The sequence below is a fragment of the Belonocnema kinseyi genome, chromosome 8, assembly GCF_010883055.1.
Source record: "Belonocnema kinseyi isolate 2016_QV_RU_SX_M_011 chromosome 8, B_treatae_v1, whole genome shotgun sequence".
Lineage (NCBI taxonomy): Eukaryota > Metazoa > Arthropoda > Insecta > Hymenoptera > Cynipidae > Belonocnema > Belonocnema kinseyi.
This window is the reverse complement of record NC_046664.1, coordinates 80539118-80558341: the sequence shown is the minus strand read 5'-3', so window position 1 is coordinate 80558341 and position 19224 is coordinate 80539118. Positions and strand designations below refer to the sequence as shown.

General features: G+C 34.1%; 1 protein-coding gene across 1 annotated transcript in view; it reads right to left on the bottom strand.

Annotated features, from left to right (window-relative positions):
• The window catches only part of LOC117178571 (lysosomal alpha-mannosidase-like), a 59254-nt gene that overhangs the window by 326 nt on the left and 39704 nt on the right, over nucleotides 1-19224 (bottom strand). Inside the window, exons 14-18 of the mRNA XM_033369999.1 lie at nucleotides 19040-19157; nucleotides 14476-14755; nucleotides 13810-14049; nucleotides 9861-10010; nucleotides 4288-4503 (exon numbers count right to left, since the gene is read on the bottom strand). Coding sequence (XP_033225890.1) covers nucleotides 4288-4503; nucleotides 9861-10010; nucleotides 13810-14049; nucleotides 14476-14755; nucleotides 19040-19157 — 1004 coding nt within the window. The remainder of the gene's footprint in view (nucleotides 1-4287; nucleotides 4504-9860; nucleotides 10011-13809; nucleotides 14050-14475; nucleotides 14756-19039; nucleotides 19158-19224) is intronic.

Below are 19224 nucleotides of genomic sequence, written 5' to 3'. Positions count from 1 at the left end.
TTGTTCAATTCAATTTTTTAGCACAGTTTTTATCTGGAAATTGTACTATTCCATTTTTGTTTGAAACTTTATCCTGTACATTTTATTAGTTAAAACACCAATGATTTGATAGAAAATTAATTTATTTCGTTGAAAAGTAATCTTTTGGGTTGAAAATTGATTTATTGTGTTAATTAGATTTTTTTCCTAAAATTAAAAAAACTGCAAAATAAAAAAATTGCCTTAAAATCATCCTGATTGCTTCTTTTTTTTAATTTTTAAAATCTTTTCAAATACTCACTTAAAATTAATTTTTCAAACTAAAAAATCATTTTCAATTTTCTTAGCAATCACAACAATTTTTGTTATTCTTTTTGAATATTTCACAATTCTCAAAAGCTTTTTTTTTAAATCTGCAAAAATCTACATCGTGTTTCAAATTATTTCAAATATTTTCAAGTTTTAAATTAATCTCGAATATTATTCTAAATTAAAATTGTAGCGTTCAAACTTAAAATTTAGCTCACTACAATTTTAACAAATCAAGGCTTTTTATTTCTAACCACTCTGTTGAAATTTGTATAGTTTTTAATTGTTGTTTATAATGGCTTAACCCAGATCTGAATTATATATTTTTTTTCAAAAAATCTCTGATCCAATTCAGAAATACATACAATTGCTTTGAAAAAAATTTTTAATTTAGAAATATTTCATTTAAACGCTCAATAATTCATACGTATAAAATACAAACTTTTAACACCTTTTAATTTTACAATTTTTTTAATTAAATTATTTTAAAATACGAAATAACCGTTTAAAAATTTTTATGACTTTAACATTTAAGAGATTTCTGGTTAAAAAATACAAATTATGCTATTATTTTTAAGGTTCAAAATGTTAATAATTCAAAAAAATTTCAGTTCGTAACATTAAAAATTGAACGATTAAATTAATTTTTTAACTAAAAACTTTTTAAAACAAAAGTTACATTGTTTTTAATTTAATTTGTTCCAGATTAATGTTTTTGCATTGTTATTTAGAGATAAAAATTTTAGTTCGCCAATTGAAAACGTTAGAAATTAACTTACTAGCAAAATAATTGAATTTTCAACTAAAAAAAAAGAGAAATACAAATTTCCAACAAAATGATTACATTTTCTACTAAAATGATAAATCTTCAACAACAAAAGAAGTTTTAATTTTTTATTAAAAACTGTTGAACCTTAAAAATAATAGCGTAATTTGTATTTTTTAACCAGAAATCTCTCAAATGTTAAAGTCATAAAAATTTTTAAACGGTTATTTTGTATTTTAAAATAATTTAATTAAAAAAATTGTAAAATTAAAAGGTGTTAAAAGTTTGTGTTTTATACGTATGAATTATTGAGCGTTTCAATGAAATATTTCTCAATTAAAAATTTTTTTCAAAGCAATTGTATGTATTTCTGAATTGGATCAGAGATTTTTTGAAAAAAAATATAATTCAGATCTGGGACAAGCCATTATAAACCACAATTAAAAACTATACAAATTTGAACAGAGTGGTTAGAAATAAAAAGCCTTGATTTGTTAAAATTGTAGTGAGCTAAGTTTTAAGTTTGAACGCTACAATTTTAATTTAGAATAATATTCGAAATTAATTTAAAACTTGAAAATATTTGAAATAATTTGAAACACGATGTAGATTTTTGCAGATTTAAAAAAAAGTACAATTTCCAGATAAAAACTGTGCTAAAAAATTGAATTGAACAAGACAAAAAAATGAATTTTCAACAAAATTGTTAAATTTTCAAGGGAAAAGGTGCATTTTTGACCAAGAAGATTAATTTTCTATACAAAAAGAAACGATTTTCCAACTTAACCAACATAAACGATTAATTTTTAATCAATCATATAATAGTTACATTTTCAGATAAAGATAAATAATTTTTTACAGAAAAAATTAATTTTAAACAAAGTTGTTAAATTTTCGACCAATCAGATGGATTTTCGACCAAGAAAATTGATAATATACAAAAAAAGATAAATCTTAAACAAAATACATGAATTTTTAAAGAAATTATTTAATTCTAAAATAAAAAAGACGAATTATCTACAAAAAATTGAAATTTTTAAGCGAAAAACATGAGTTTTCAATGAAAGAGTTAAACTTTCAACCAAATAGTTAAATTTTCAATCATAATTAAAAAACCTTGTTAAAAAAACATATTTTTTTTGAAAAAATTGGTTCAACTCTTAGTGAAATAATCGAATTTCAAACCCAAGAAGATGTACAGATGATATTTTAACCAAACAATTGCATTTTTGACCAAAAATGATAAAATTTTCAACCAAAAGGATTAAATTTCTACTAAATAAGGTCAATTTCCAACAAAATACATGAACTTTCAACGAAATTATTTAATTTTAAAAACAAAAAGAGTATTTCCAGCCAAAACTGATAATTTTATTTTTTTAAAATATATTTGCATTTATAACAGAACGACTTTACAACCAAAACATATTTATAGTTCATAATTCAACCGAAAAATGTAATTTTTAATCAAGACGTATAAATTTTCCATAAAACAATTTAATTTCTACAAAGAAAGACGACCTTTTAACAAAACACATGATTTCTTAACCAAAAATGGTATTGATTGATTGTCAGTTTCAAAAATGTATTTTCAACGAAAGAGATGAGCCTTCAAATAAAAAAAAATAGAGTATTATAATATAACATAATTATAATATTATCATTATTAATATACGTATATATTTATATATATATAATAGTATTAATATTTATATAAATTATATTTTATACATGAAATAACATAACCTCAAAATATACGCACATCAAGAGACGCGCTATCTATTCAAATCATGAGAATCGTCAGCATCGAAATCTGGAAATATTAAAATCCCAATCTCCTGAATTTATTTCAAAGTAGTTAGCTGTTAGCAGATAGATATATAAATAGAATCGACGATGCGTTCCGACCGGCAGTCGTGCATCTTCGAGTTTTCAAATTCAGAAGAGGAGAAATGGGTTGCGCGCGCGACTCAGTCATTTAAAGTGTCTCCTACTATATTCACACGGACATAGCCCTGTCATAGAATTGGACCGCATCTCGTTTCAGATCTGGGATCACTGTCTGCAGCCGTCTTGTGCAATCTGCAGACACATCGAGCAGATCAGCCCCCTGGCACTCTGAGTTGAAAATGACGGAAATGTTGACCGCGGCCATGGTGGCTATGTAGATATTGCATAGCCAGAAATAGTTTAATATTTCGCAAAAGCTACTGGGATTGTTTCTATTCGCTGATCATGGGTGCTTAGAGTTCGGCCCTCTTGCGAAGGGTACACTGTTATTATCGGAATGTTCGCACTAGTTACTAATGTTACTTTGGGTACCATTTCTGCCTTTAAAGAAGTCATTAATTAGTCAAGTTAAAATCTTGGGCGCTTAGCATTTGATCGTTTTGAGAAGCGTGCTATATGAGTCAATGGTGTAGGTGAAAATATGACAGACCATGATCTGAACCGTGATTTCTATGTTGACATGGCTTATGTAACAAAATTTGTTGTAATTCGTTTTATTCACTGATCTTGAGCGCTTAGCGCCGCATAGCGCTAAAACTGTCCATTTTTTTGATTTTTTTTACGGATATTTCATCCGGCACTTATAACCTTAAAAATTACAAAGTTTCAGCTAAATCCACCGAAAGTCATTTTCCCATACATTTAGTGCGGGGTCCTTTATGAAAATTATAGCTATCCGAAAATATTATATTATTATACAATTGATTAGTTTCCTCAAATCGATCTTAATAAACCATTCTTCGCACGTTATTGCAGCATTTTTATTTCACAACAAAAGAAAAGTAATGAAAAATAATAAAAAATAAAAGAATTACAACACTAATAATATAGTAATAGTAATACTAAAACTTATAGGAAAACACATGGTTATAAATGTTATAATCGAAGCGGAGAAGGCTAAATGGTCCGAAGTACAATCAGCCTAAGCTTACAGAAGAAACAAAAAACATTTATAAAGAAACAGTTTACAACCGATTCAATAATTTATACTTTTTTTAAGGAATGGATTCGTTTAGTGAGCATTGCATGAAAAATAGATCACCCAATATAATAATTGTTAAGAAAAATCATATTAAATATATAGTTGCAATTATTTAATTAACAAATAACACTATTAAATAGAGAGAATACAAAATTTACAGAACTAGTACATTTACAAAATTTTAAAATAATATTTTCAATTTGTAAATACTTGTTAATTAATTTTCGTGAAAAATATTAACGTATGGAATAAGATCCACAATAAAGGTACGAATTTGCATTGGCATCAAGAGCACATTCATCTCATTTTCAGAGATAATAGGTTCGAAAGTATAATTGTTTTCCACTACATAGTCTTTTTCGGGCACCCATTTGAGACGTTGGCTATCCTCCAACCACTGATTACCACCCAGTGTTGTTTCATGAACTGCAGTCACAGTGAAATTTGAGAATAGGTCCTGCAAAAAAATGTCAAATTAATCAAATATTTTTGATTTCACTTTTCTTGCAAGGCGATGATTTTCTATGAAGGGAAGGAAACACTCTGAGAAAAACTCCTCTTAAAACAGAAGCATGGCCCTCTTATCTGTTTTGTTTTGAATAACTTGGATACAATAAAACTCCAAAGATACGAGAAACTCAGGATTCAGGGAGTAAAGCGTGAGAACGCGCGCAGACATACACAGCGCATGCGTGCTTCAAATTAATGGCAGCGCGCTCTGGCGCATGCCAGATTCTCTAATAGGGTGGAGGTAGAGGGAAAAAAAATCTGTTCGCTCTTTCGGAGTCGGGACGATCGTATCTTTAGAGTTCTTATCATAGGAGTTCGAGGTTTCTTTTTTACAAAAACAGAAATATTTATGTGGAAGATTAGGGGCCGTACCTAAATTAGGTAACGAATTATAGGCGCTCTCTAAGAACCCATCTCCCCTTGTCACAAATCGTAACAAAATATTTCTAACAGAGAATCTTTTATAAGCAGAATAAAACAGTATTTCAGATACAAATTTTTTTAGCATGATAGTTTAATTCTTAACCTAAAAAAGTAAACTTTCAACAAAAAAGTGTCATAGTTTCAATAAAAAAAGATAAAATTAGTAGAAAAAAAGACAATTTTATAACCAAGAATATCAATTTTCAACAAATAAAGATTTTTCACTCATGAAATAAATAAAAGTTCATCTAAAATTCATGAACATTCAAACCAAAAGATTAATTAAAAAAAAAAATTAATTTTCAAACAAAAAATTATTTTTCACCAAGAAATAATTATCAAAAAAATAAATTTTTAGCAATTTATTTTCACTTTTATCCAAGCAGTTACATTTCTAATTAATAAAATTAATTTTTACGAAAATATTAAAACTTCAACCAAAGAAATAAATTTTCAACTAAAAGTATAAATCATAAAAAAGATTCATAACAAAGTAATTGAACCAAATATTTGAAACAAAATAGTTGAATACTCAAGTAAAGAAGAATGATTTTTAAACGAAAACTTGCATTTTCATGAAAAAATCAAATGTCTGCTAAAAAGGATGAATTTTTTATTCAAAAAGATAAATTAAAAAAAAAAATAGTAGAAATTTCTATTAAAAAGATATCAGTTGACTTTCATGATAAAAATCTTTAGAAATTGACTGAAATTCATTGAAATATCTTAAAATCCTTTAAGTTTTTTTTCTTTAAAGCTTTCCTTAATATTCAATTCTTTGAAATGATTGAAAATCTCAGTGATTTCCTTTCAAATTCCTTAAAAAGCATAAAAATGTCTTGAAATCTCTTAAAAATCTTAAAACTTTGTTGAGTTCTTCAAAATTTGCATGAAATTCTTAAAACTCGATATGACATAGATATGAGTTTTTAAATTTTCCAAACACTCTTTGCATCATTCAATTGAGCACTGATTTATCTCGAAGCTTCTTTTTACTTTTTATTTAAATTAACAATTCGTCTTTTGAGAAATGTTTTTTGATACTATGCAAATTAAAAGAAAATTCGTTCAGAAATATATATTTTTCTATTATTGTTATTTTAAACTCACAAAATTATTTTATGAATTTTCATATATTAAATATATTTCTTTGATAAAAACATTTTTTTTCTACGGGGAAATTTTCATGCACTGTCATATTGTGACCTGTCGTGAATTTTATTAATTAGTAATTTTTCAATTTGAGATTTTGATATTTCGGATATTTTATAATTGAGGGGATTTTATTTCTCGGGATTTCACACTCGAATTCCAAAGATACGAGAAGCTCGGGAATCGGGTAACTTCAAATATATATACGGGACAAAATTCTACTCTCTCCTTTGGAGTCGGGACGCTTGTATCTATAGAGCGCTCGTATGTTCGGAGTTCGAGGTATCATTTTGCACAAACAAAAATATTTGTGTGGAAGATTAGGGGCCGTACTTAAAGTTAGTAACGATCCTCTAACACATTGCCAAGTTTAAACTTGAAAACAAATTTTAATACACCTATTGCGTCGCCCAAAAATGTGGTTCAGTGCTTCTTGTAGAGATTCTCAACTTAATTTACAGAAAAAGAATATACAAGTATAGCATAGTTGACTGTAAAAGCAAATCATCGGACTCTGTTTTTATTTTACATATATTACCTAATAAACCAGATATTTGTGTGCAGTGGATTAAGAGTATCAACATAACAAAACAACATAACCATGACTTTTTTATCTATTAAATTTTTTCTTCTTCTTTAGCTATAACAACTTTCACCTCATCAGGACCCAATGGGCACCAAATTTGGCGAAGTTTTTACGACATAGTTACGACATCTTTATGACATTCTATGACCATGTCGTTTCGGTGTCTTTACGATATCGTAAAGACATCGTTAGATCATACTACTTATTTACGATATCGTAAAGATACCTTAACGTGATTGACATAGGATGTCGTAAAGTTTTCGTAAAGATGTCGTAACGATGTCGTAAAGACGTCGCCGAACTTTGTGCCCACTGGGGAAGACTTCTGTGCAACTCTGTTGTTTTTTTACAAAGAAACATTATGTATAAACTATTTTCAATTTCTCCAATATTTCCAGAATATTAAATATAATCTGAATTAGCAAGACTTTCTTCCTCTTCGAGTCTCCGCGATCCGTTGTCCAAAAATTTGAGAATATCCGATAAATTAAGTGTAAAATTTGTAATGATGATTACATGTGTATGGGATTTGATAGCAGAAGTTTGAGTGAATTATTTTGATACTAAATTTGATTTTGCTCTTCTGACCGCTAGGGGTGACACCCATCGCTTGACATGACGAATTGAAGATGCTTCTTTTTACCGAGTTTAAAAGCGCCATTCATTCCTTGCAGTACCACGTGACAAAAAGCCAATCAACGCACAGCGCGGCCATGTCACCTTCGCTGAGTATCATTGGTGGGATCCCCTCCCGGGAGAGAGAATACTTGGTTCACTGTATGTTTAGGTATCATTCGAAGATGTTTTTTCCACTTATATGTACAGGTTGTCCTAGAACTAAATGTCCGGACTTGAATGCCTGTATAAACAAACAAACAAAAAACAGAAACCTTCTATTGTAAACATTTATTGAAGCTTTAGTTTTTGAGTTATGAGATGATTAGTCTGAACTAATCAGGACAACCGCATACGTGCTTGAGAGGGCTGTCAACACTTTGTTAGTGACCACTGTCTCCCCACCCCTCGGCAACGGTCACTAATACAGTGTTGGCCTCCATCTCAAACACGAGTGCGGCGGTCCTGATTGGTCCGGAATAATCATCTTATAACTCAAAAACTAAAACCTTAATACATTTTTGCCAAAGAAATTTTAGGTTTATTTTTTGTTTCTTTATACTGACTTATACTAACTTATACAGACTTATACTCTTGATTATCACTCAGTTCTCACGCAGAGATCCCCGGATATACCAACATTTGTTTTGATCATTTTAAATTGAAAGCGTTTGAAATTTAAGAAAAATTTATTAAATGATTTTAAATGGAATAAGTTTCAATTCAAAACATTTTAAGTGGATAAAACTTTGAAAAGGGAAAATATTTCTAATGGAATAAAAGGAAATTGAACTTGAATCATTTCTGAATAAAAGCGTTTAAAACTGCACGATTTTAAAATAAAAAGTTAAAAAATTCAAAAACCTTTAAACCTAAACTTTTAAATCTGGACATTGTCTCATTTCTGGTTCAAAACGTTCAAAGTTGGACAATTTTATTTTGAATTTGAACAACTCGAAATTAATAATTTCAGATTAAAATTTAAAAAAGCGCATCTTTAAAACGTAAAATGAGCTCATATATTCAGATTAAAATTTTCAAAAATAGATCATTTAAAAATCAAAGAAATGGAACTCCTATTATTTGCGATTAAAAGCATTCAAACCTGAATAATTTAAAAGTGAAAACTTTTTAATTTTAATCAATTCAAATGTAAACCAATTAAAATTGGACAATTTAAAGTTGAAAACCAAATTGAATATTTAAAAATAAAAGTTTATGAAATCCTAGAAATCTGAATTTTTCATAACTGCAAAAAGTATGAGTCAACATACAAACTGATCAATATTTTAAATTCAAAAATAATTACACGTTTATCTTCATTGTACAAAATTGAAAAATGTATAATACTGAACTTTTCAAATTGACTCATTCTAAGAAAAACGTTCGAAATAAAATGTCATTTTAAATGAAAAATATGAAAAAATGTATATTTCAGAAAATTGAAACTTAAACAAATCCGAAATTCATCTGAAACTTAACAAAAAATTTGGTCACGAAGTACTGTGATATTTAAACTTTTTTTTATATCTTAAAAATTTCTATTACTTTAAGTAAATTTAATTGTTTACAAAATTAAATTAAAAAATGTTTAATTGTACTTTGTTAAATTAAATCATTTCTATTTTAATCACAAAATTTTAATTACTTTCAGTAAATTTAAAGCATTTCAACATTAACCACTTTTTTATTTTAATTTATTCTTTTTGAAATTCATTCCTTTCAATAATAAACGCATAATTTAAACTTATGATAGAAAAAAATCGAAAATTGAGAGTTTAATATAAAAATGAAGAATTATAAAATTTAAACCATTAAAAATTAAAGAAATCATTTAATTGTTTAAAAGAGAGACTGTTTTTTGTCATAAGTTTGAAATGTCGCACTTATGTATAAACTAATTTAATTTCAAGGGTTTGAAATTTAGAAGATTTTACTTTGGAATATTCAATTTAGTTTTTAATTTAAAGTATTTTTTATTGAAATTGACCATATTTAAAAATTGCAGTTTACAGGTTTTGAATTTTTAAATCTTCTGTTCCACCAATTTTAAATACCGTCTTTCGTTTTTTTATATTGTTCGATTATTTTTATTAATATAATTACTTTTTATTGCATTTTATTAAGTTTCCACTTTAAGTAAATTCACTTATTGATGATAAACTTCATTTTATATGTTAAAAAAATTCTTGAAATAAATCTACATTTCTTTTTCCTAACTTTATGTGCTCTAGCTTCATATTATAATCATCAATTCTTCAATCTACAACACTGTATTTTTTTATTTGAAGACTCTAATTATTTCACTTAAAGCAAAGTTTATTAGAATCTTAGTATAAGTTATTGTATATCTATAATGCGCAATTCAATGGCACCGGCACTTTTGATTCAAGAGTACTTTTTTTCTCATTGTAGCACAAGTGGTCATTTAAAAAAAGTAGGGGCAGGTATAGGACCAAAGAGAGGGAATGGAAATAAGAGCAGAAAAAATGGTAAGGAAAAGTGAAATCAAAAGCGTTGGAACCTACCTTTAAATTTACGATAACAGGCTTCGAAAATTTGGCTGATTCGTTTGATTCAAAGAGGTGCTCCAGTCTCAATAAAACACTTCCGTCTCTCCATGGTTCTAACGTCAGGATATGAACGTTACGAGGTAAAATTTTAGCTAGACCAGAACTCTGTCAGAATAGAAAAGCAAAATCTTTTATCAATCAGTTTTTAGACAAAATTTCTTATAGAAAATCAGATTAGATTCGTTATTATATCTTATTTTTCCAGTAATTCTAGGTAAATAAATACCTTTGTTTAAAAAATGTATTGGGAGCGTGCATTCATTTTGAGCGATTTTTCAGAGATGGCGTTAGTTGTACTGTATCTGTAGGGATATTGTATTCAGCGCTCATATCGCTCGAAACGGCACTACAATCTCAGCGGGCTGTACCTCTTGGCAGTACAGTAGGGATCTGCGTTACCAGGCACTTTGTACTAGAGCACGATTGAGTTATACTCTTGAATCCTCGGTACATCCTAAATACAACTCGGCCTAGTCGTGAAGCAGTTAAGAAGGTGAGTATAACCTCTGTGCGTAGCTGAACCGTGTGGTCACGCGATCACAAAATGCCTGATGGAGACGACTCTGATACGGAAGAGACAAATGCCGAGTTAGACCCAGAAGTCCTGGACTGTTCTTTAAACCACTTTTCTCAGGAAATGTCATCAGCAGATCCTTTTCAGAACTCCGTTGAACCCGCTTCTAGCAACCCGCACGATCCTAACCTCAATGTAGTCAAAAATCCCAGAAAAAGATTGCGCGACCCAAAACATGGTTCTAATAATCAGACCCTCGGTAATAAAAAAAAGTCTTGTGTGATGCAATCAAACAACCTGCTAGCATCCATAAGGGTGTTTCAAACAGCAAGTATACTCCCAATAACAAAGGCCCTTAATTTGTCACTATCCAATCCTCTCAGAAAACACCTCATCTATCGTCGGTTGATAGTATTTTACACAAGTCATTTCCAAGTACGCTTCACACAAATGAGGGATGATCAGATTCGTGACATCCTAACCATTGCAATCATCTTTGAGGGCCTAGAAATTCCGGAATATGTTTATATTTTTGAAGTTCGTATCAGGGTTGATCCATATATCAACCCAGTGAAAATGTGCTATTCTTGCATTCGCTACGGCCCCTTGGCACTCTCAGTGTAATAACCCAAGATGTCTTCACTGCGGGGAGAAACCGCACAACACAGATGTTTTTTGCCCAAAACAATTTCACTCACCCGTTTGTATAAATTGCAAAGGTTCGCACCTCGCAAGAGACAAAATTTGTTTAAAGTTCAAGGAACAGCAAGACATTAGAAAAAAATCTGCAGTTAGAAATATCGCAATCAAAGAGGCCTATAAACTCTACTATGCACATCAGAGAATGGCATTGTCAAAATAATCAACCACTTGATTTCAATTCTCTGACGAGATCCACTGCTTATCCTTCTCTTCCATTACATCTAAATGACTCTAGTTTGCCTCAATTAGGCGACTGTCCGCTTGGAGTAGGGGTTAGGCCTACTTCTCCAGGAGCTTTTTTTCCACATAAAGTACTTCAAAACCCAACATTCAGCGTAAAACCCCACTAGTTCAACGAAGTGACAGCGCTCGGCAACCTTTAACAAGCACAAAGGAACAACGCCCTACCGCGGATCCCTTAAACAATGGTTTTTATCTTCGGTTTATTATAGACCTTGGGTTTATTATAGACCTGCCGAACAGACAGTACCGGTTATGAAAGGGGTGTGGCAGCGTAGAAGCAGCTCTGTCTATAGTGGAAGCCGATATGTCAGTGCGACAGGGGAACCATTACTCACGATCAGTAGTGCTTCTAGTCACCCTAGACGCCAATAATGCCTTCAACATGGCAAGATGGAGTGACAAAATAGCTGCGCTGCGAAACAACTTCAAGGTACGGCAGTATCTCCTCTAGATACATAAACTTACCTGAAGAATAGAGTGCTGCTGTACGATATCAGCGATGGTTTACAAAGAAGAGAAAACACCGCAGGGGCCGCACAGGTATACATGCTGAATCCAGGCCTCTGGAATATTTCCTAGAACAGTATCCTGCTCATGGAAATGCCGAAGGGCAGATCTCTCGTAAGCTATGCAGGCGACCTTGCGGCGACTATCATGGCGCGAAATATTAAGAGGCACAAATTAGGCTGAACCAAGTTATGTGTAGGGCGTGTGGCTGGATGGAAGAGAACGGCCTAAACCTGATTTTAAAGAAAACGGAGATTGTGGTTCTTACGAACAAAAGGATTTAGACGTGCATCCAGTTAAACGTGCTAGGCGAGATGATTGAAACGCAATAGGTGGCCAAGCATCTCGGTATCCATCTCCATATAAAATTTACAATCTGGGTGCACATTCGGAATGCAGTGGATAAGGCAGCCAAAATAACGACAAGCCTTAGCGGACTCATTGCGAACGTTGGCGGATCCAAATCGAGCAAACGTCGGATATTGATGTCGGTCACCACGTCTATCGTATAGTATGTAGCTGAAATGTGGGCAGTTAAACTCAGGATAGACAAGTACAGAAGACGCGTGTCCGGCCTACAGGGAATTTAAGCGCAACGAGTCACCTGCTGGTTTCGCACAGTTTTCAAGTCTGCGGTGCTGGTGATCGCTGGGATAATCCCAATCGATCTTCTGGCGTCCGATAAAAAGGAGATTTTTAAGAGGAAGGCGGAGGTACAGAAAATTTTCGAAAAGGAAGAGTTCCGAGCACCCAACATGCTTTAGTGGAAGATCAGGTGGGAAAACAAACACCGAGGAAGGTGTGAATTACTACTTGACGCAACTTCTATTGGGTTAAAGATATTTCCAGGCATACCTGATACAATTAGCAAAGCAAGGAGCCCTGACTGCAGTTATAACGGCCCGTATAGAGATCACGCGACACACACGTTTTTCACTTCTAGTAGGTAGATTGAAGAGAGGGCGATGCTGGAAACAGACATTGGACCTATCAGACCAGATAACATCATCGCCAACATTTTATGCAACGAGGGAAGTTGGGGAGAGAGTAGCGGCTTACGCGGATGCAGTTTTACGAGAAAGGAATAGAGAGGAACAGCTCCCTGAAGTAATGCGCAAGCGGTTTCCGGGGGGATTTCTGCCAAGCAGAAAAGAATGGTGTTTTTTAGTTGATCGTTGGTAGTGTTATTAAAATGATCAAATTAAGAACTTTGTTTCTATTCATTAATGTCATTGTAAAAAAAATAGTAATCAGTTTATTTATGTATGCGTATTATACTTTAGCATTGTAAGTTACTACTAATAAAATGGTATGCATGTATATGAAGCTTATTTCTCTGTAGGTTTGATGCACATATTTGTAGAACTTATACAATCATTATTAACGAGATTATTTTCTTTATTCGGTGTTGCACGGGTTGGTGAATTTTCAAGTCCATGACCGTAATCGTTCTTGCAATTTCGAAGCATCCTCTTGAGCTTCATCTTGCTCTTTATCGAGAGATTTGGTAAACAGTGCAGTTTATGCAAAATACTTTCTCCTGTGTTTTTAGGAGAATATACCTACCATTTGTTATAATTACCTTCACAGCTCGTTAGATTTTCATGTAATTCCTGTTTCAGTGCGACACTTAAAAGTTGACCAAAACACCACTATATCCAAATTTCAACACAACTTTCGAATTGTTTAATAAAATTATATTATTTATTTATATTTTCACATTAAATACTTCCCTATTTCATTTTACATGCCTGACAGTGAAATTTTAATAAAACGCGGCAATGTCCTCCGTTTACCGAAACAAGTTATTTTAAGTTTAACACACACATGTTCTTCGTGCGGGAAGACTTGTCTATTGAAGATGTATTCTTCAATGCTGTCATGTTGTGGCATGATCAATTTAGCTAAATTTTGTATATCATGGTATTATTCACTCACATGCATCTTATAATTTGCCTTCCAATCCTCATAGGATGTGGTTTCAAGAGGACTGATAAAAATCCAGGGTTGATGGGACAATCTCAGAGCCTCATTTTTTTCTTGAAGTACGAATTCATTGGACTGGCTTCCAAAAAGCACAGAATGTTTCCCTCTGGCTACTATTCCTATTCCATAAGCAGTCTCATTTAAAGCTTCTCTTACACCTTGGCCATCATCCTTCAAACACCTTCGATGAACCTGAAATATACACTTTTATATTTAGTAGTGAACAAAGTTGGAATATTGAATTCTAAATTTCCTCGACAATGGAACTTAAATAATCAAGATCAAATTAAATACAATCTGACTCGAAAGATATGAGAAGCTCGGACATCGATAACTCCAAAGATGCGAGACTGAAAAGGGCTCCCACTCCTGCGACGTTAAGATTTCGGGGGTAATGCGTGAGAATGCACACAGGCCTACTAAGCGCACGCGCACGCCAAATTCAAGGCAACGCGCACTGGCGTGCGTCTGACTGTCAAGTAGGGCGGGGATAGAGTGAAAAATAACGCTCGCTCCTTTGGAGCGGTCATCTCGTGTCTGTGGAGCTCTCGTATTTTTGAAGCACGTATCTTTGGAGTTCGAGTGTAATAATAAATAATTTATTAAGTAGCTCTTCACCATCAGTTCAATTTCACCATCCGTCAAACTACTGCCACCTTGTGCCCTGTCAGTAAGTACAGCCAGTTTCAAGTTTCTTTCTTCATCTCTTAGGGAAATTTTTGTTGTTACTGGATAGTAATTTCCAGCAACTGTCTCGCTGAACTCTGAATTCCATGTGGATTGTCTAACTTTTCTCTTTCGTTCTAACATTTCTCGACCATTGCTGTCTGTTAAAAATTCCCCATTTGATCGCAAGTCTGTTGTGTATTTAGTTATTATTTCTTTCCCAATTTTGTCACTGGAACAATTTTACGTATTTTAATGATAAACATAGAATCACAACGACAAAAATATTTGTGAATAATTTCTTTGGTGGTGAGATGTTAAAGGGTCGGATGGACAAAGAGAGTGATCAGAGAATTTTTGGTACAAAGTTAATCTTCTGGATCAAAAATTCAACTGTTTTGTTCAAAGTTTATGTATTTTGTTGGGACTTTGTCTATCTGGAAAAAATCCACTCAATTGTCATTTTAGAGTTTCAAAATTCAACTGTTAATAATATTAATTTTCGAATTCAAAATTCAAATATTTTCTAAGACATCGTCTTTTTTGCCTTAAAAATGAAGTATTTAGTTAAAAATCGAACTTTTGGTTGATAATAACACTATTTCTTTGCTTCGCCTCGCCTAGCCTCGCAGGCATGTCGCTATTTGCTCGTTATGCCTCGCATTGTCAGCCTCGGTTTCCGCGACCAACACCTAATACGTATCTACTATTTACAATATTTATAGTTTTCTTACACCTACTTCCTTTACTATTTACAATCTCTCCTTCTCGATTTATCTTTCTCTTTCTTCTCTTCTTCTCCATCTTACCCAACATCCTCTTCACCCACGATACTGCCCTTTTGTCCCCCCGTTCATGCAACAATACATCTATGCTTATCCTACTTCTTTCCACTTCTTCACACTCCTCCAACCAGTGTTCAACTTTGGCATCCCACTTCCCGCACGATTCACACACCCTGTTCTCTCTAGAAAGCCAGAACCTATTAAATTCCTCCATATAACCTCATCTTATTCTCGCTATAAGTTCCTGACTTCCTTGCTCTCCATTCTCACACAAATATTGCGATCTTTCCCTTAGCATACTTCACATTTAGTTCTCTTAAACCTTGATTGTCTTATAATCTCATTTCCTTCTGCCTTCCTTTTCTCCATGCCATTCTTTTAAGCCAACTCATATACCTTCCTTTCTTTCTCGTGGAAAAATCATCTGCGAACCCATTCTTCCGAAACAGGAAGCCGAGGTGCACAAACTCTTTCATCTCCTGTATCGCTTTTCCCTTCCACTTCCACTCCCCTCTCTCATTTCTCCCACCCCAATTCCTGAACACCATAACCATCCACAGTCCCTCAGAGATTCCCTGCCATCATCTCGACATACCTCACGTCTCCTCATATACCTCCCTTACCCTCTCGATCAGGCCGTTCTCCACTCCCCTTTCTTCCATTGCCTCCCATAACCTCCTCCTATACAATTCAGGGTACGCGCCTTTTAAATCTACAAAAACGCGTACACTTCGGCACCATTTTTGGTAAGTTCTCTATCCACCACGTGCTTTCAGACGTGAATATTGTCAATAGTACTCCTTCCCTCCCTAAGGCCCGCCTACGTCTCCAGCAATATTCCTTTCCTCTCAACATCCTTCCGCAGCCTATCTTTCGACACCATGGCGTATATTTTGTACGTAATATTCATTAGCGTAATTCCTTAATAATTTTCCTGCCTCGCCCTATCCCATTCTCATATAGTGGTACGATCAAGCCCTTCCTCTACCCTATTGGGAATCTCTTTCTCCTCCATACATTTTTCACTACCCCCTTCAGCCTCTTCCTCACCTCGTGCGTACCAAACGGTCACGCTTCGTTCTCTTCCCCTTTCCAGCCTTGCTGCCTTAGATTTTTTTAACTTCTTTATCTGCTGCTCTATCTCCTCCTCATTCAGCTACTCTCCATCTACTTCCCTCGTTCTTATAATCCCCCTAAATATCTTCCGTGTATGTGATCGCTAAAAGAAATCTTTAAAAAATTTCCTCCATTCGTCACTCCCTATCTTCTCATTTATCTCAACCCTACGTTTACTAAACTTATTAATTATCTTACACACGTAGCACCTAAACTCATTTCTCATTTCTACGTTCTCTTCCCTTTTGACGGTTACTTAATGGTTGATGCTTTGATTCCACACTCCCTTCCACTGTGAATTTCTCCATCTTCGCCCACTCTTGTATATTCATGATCACAGAGTCTATCACCAATTCATCAATCTTACTCACATACGTGTATTTTCCCTCTTCGTCCCCTGTTTCGATCAAATTCGCAACTGCACAGCCTCTGTCCACCATCTAGCCTCTTAGAATCTCCCCCTCTCTATTTATTATATTATCCTTCGATTTTCTTTCGAAGCTCTCCCCTTCCAGGTACAGGCCCCCTTTCCCTCCGATTCACGCATGAAAGTCCCGCATCCAGTACCATCATACCCTCATATCTCTCTCCTAATAAGTCTTCCACCCTTTCTTTAGCCCTTTCCATACTTACCATATCTATATATCTCTCTCCTAGTAAGTCTTCTACCCTTTCATTAACCTTTTTAACCTCATCCTTATTGTACACAGTCGCAAACTTATACGTGATCCCTCCTATCTTTACTGTCCTCATTTGCACGCCCTCCCTCTCCATGAAATTCTTCCTTTAATGCATTCCTGACTCCTGTTATAAATCCCCTCACTAGCCTATCCTTTCCTCTTTACTCTGACTGCCTCCTGTTGACTCCACCTATATCCCCTTGACAACTCTGGCTCTACTCTGTCCCATTTCTCCACCCTGCTTTACTCCCAACCCCCTACTTCCCACGAAATAAATTCCCCCGCGCTTTCTTCAACCCACCTTCTCCTCGTCCCAGACCCACATTTTCTGATCTATTTCTATTTTCCGATACCCTACCTTCGCCGCTCTCCCTTCACTCTTATCCTTCCTAGCTATGTTATTTAGCATTCTCTGCCAATCCCTTTCCTACCTCGTCAAATCTTGACCAATGAGAACCTTCTCGTCCTTTATCTTATTATTGTTACGCATTACTTTCCATTTTTCTTCCCAGCTCTCCAATTGCACCACCGTCACTTCATTCTTCTTTCTCCCCTTCACCCTATTTTCCCATACCTTGCCTTTCACCCACCCTATGCTCTGTAACAGCGCTTTCACCCCCTCCATTTCTTCTCCGCTCTTTGGATTAAATCCTCTTATTACTATATTATTTCTTCTATCCGCCTTCTCTCTTCTCTCCAACCTCAAATTCATTGTTCTTTTTCTTTCCCTATCCGCTCTTTCCTCCTTTTCATTCCTACGCTCTCCCACTTAATTTTCTATCATATTCTCTACCCTTTTCCAAATACCTTACTTCTCGCCCATCCCCCTGTCAACTGTTTCCATTCCCGACCTGCCCTCCACCTTCTCAAGCCTTTTTTTCGCCCTATAAGCACCCCACCATATCAGCACCCCGAGAGCCTCCTGCTCTGTCTGCCCCTCCACTTTTTGGGGGGAGGGTCACATACGTGTTTGTGCGCTTTTTTAGAGTGACTCTCTAGCGCGCACTTCTGCGGACTCTCTTTGCTATCCCTTTTCCTCTTCAAGAGATCCTCTCCCTCAATTGCATTAGACGCTCTCTCCCTTGCATTGTCGCTTCCTTCGCTCCGATTCTTCCCTCTCCCTGCTGCGCCACTCGACAACGGGCCTTGCATAGCTTGCCATCGTGTCCTTCTGGAAATTTCCTCTACCATCTGCCAGTACTCTCGCGGACCAGTACTCTTCAGTCAGTTAATGTGAACTATGCATGCAAAAAAGTACGTACTGCAGCCAACAGATCTTTCTTAAGACTGTTGTTGCTTACCGCCCCAAAATTTCCTTTTCTTTGCACTAATTCACATCTGACAGCCCCTGAAGACACCCTTTTCTCTCGCGTAACATCCCCCAGAACTACAAAAACCACCCTTGTCCATCACGAAGACTCAAACTGCTGACCACACAACTACCCCACTCCCTTGAAAACCTAACCTCACTCTTCCTATTTAGCCAAATCCCACATCTACAATGAAAATTAATTTTTAACTGCTCAATTTAGGCCTCACAATTCTACTCACCTTCTAGACTTTAACCTTACACTACAATCTAACCTTCCACACAAACTCCGTAAAAACTTTTCACTACCTATCCCCGCACACTTGCTCACTACCGCCACCAACATGTAAGTCCACCAACTATTTGGTTAAAAATTCAATTTTTTGTTGCAAATTTATCTTTTTTTGTTAGAAAATACCAAATTTTGGATAAAAATTAATCTTTTTTAGTAGGACGTTTAATTTAAATAAAACTGAGACTTGATGCTTCGTCCTGGACTGACTTACAGGACTAATCAGTCTAATTTTTATTTTTAATAAAAATACATATATCTCTTCAAACTTGATTGCAGCACAAAAAGTGAAACCTGCTTTTAAAAAAATTGGATTTAATAAATGAAATCTTACTTAATATCAATGGGACCAACGAGCCAGTTAAATTCAATTCTTTCGTCGTCAGCATAGACTCTGACCACCTGGCTGATCCATTCGTTAACAGTCATTTGAAGCTCATCAACCAAGGGACCTATAATTTAAATTTATATTTTTAATGCGAATTTTTTCTAAAACTACAATAATTTTATTCCTTAAGT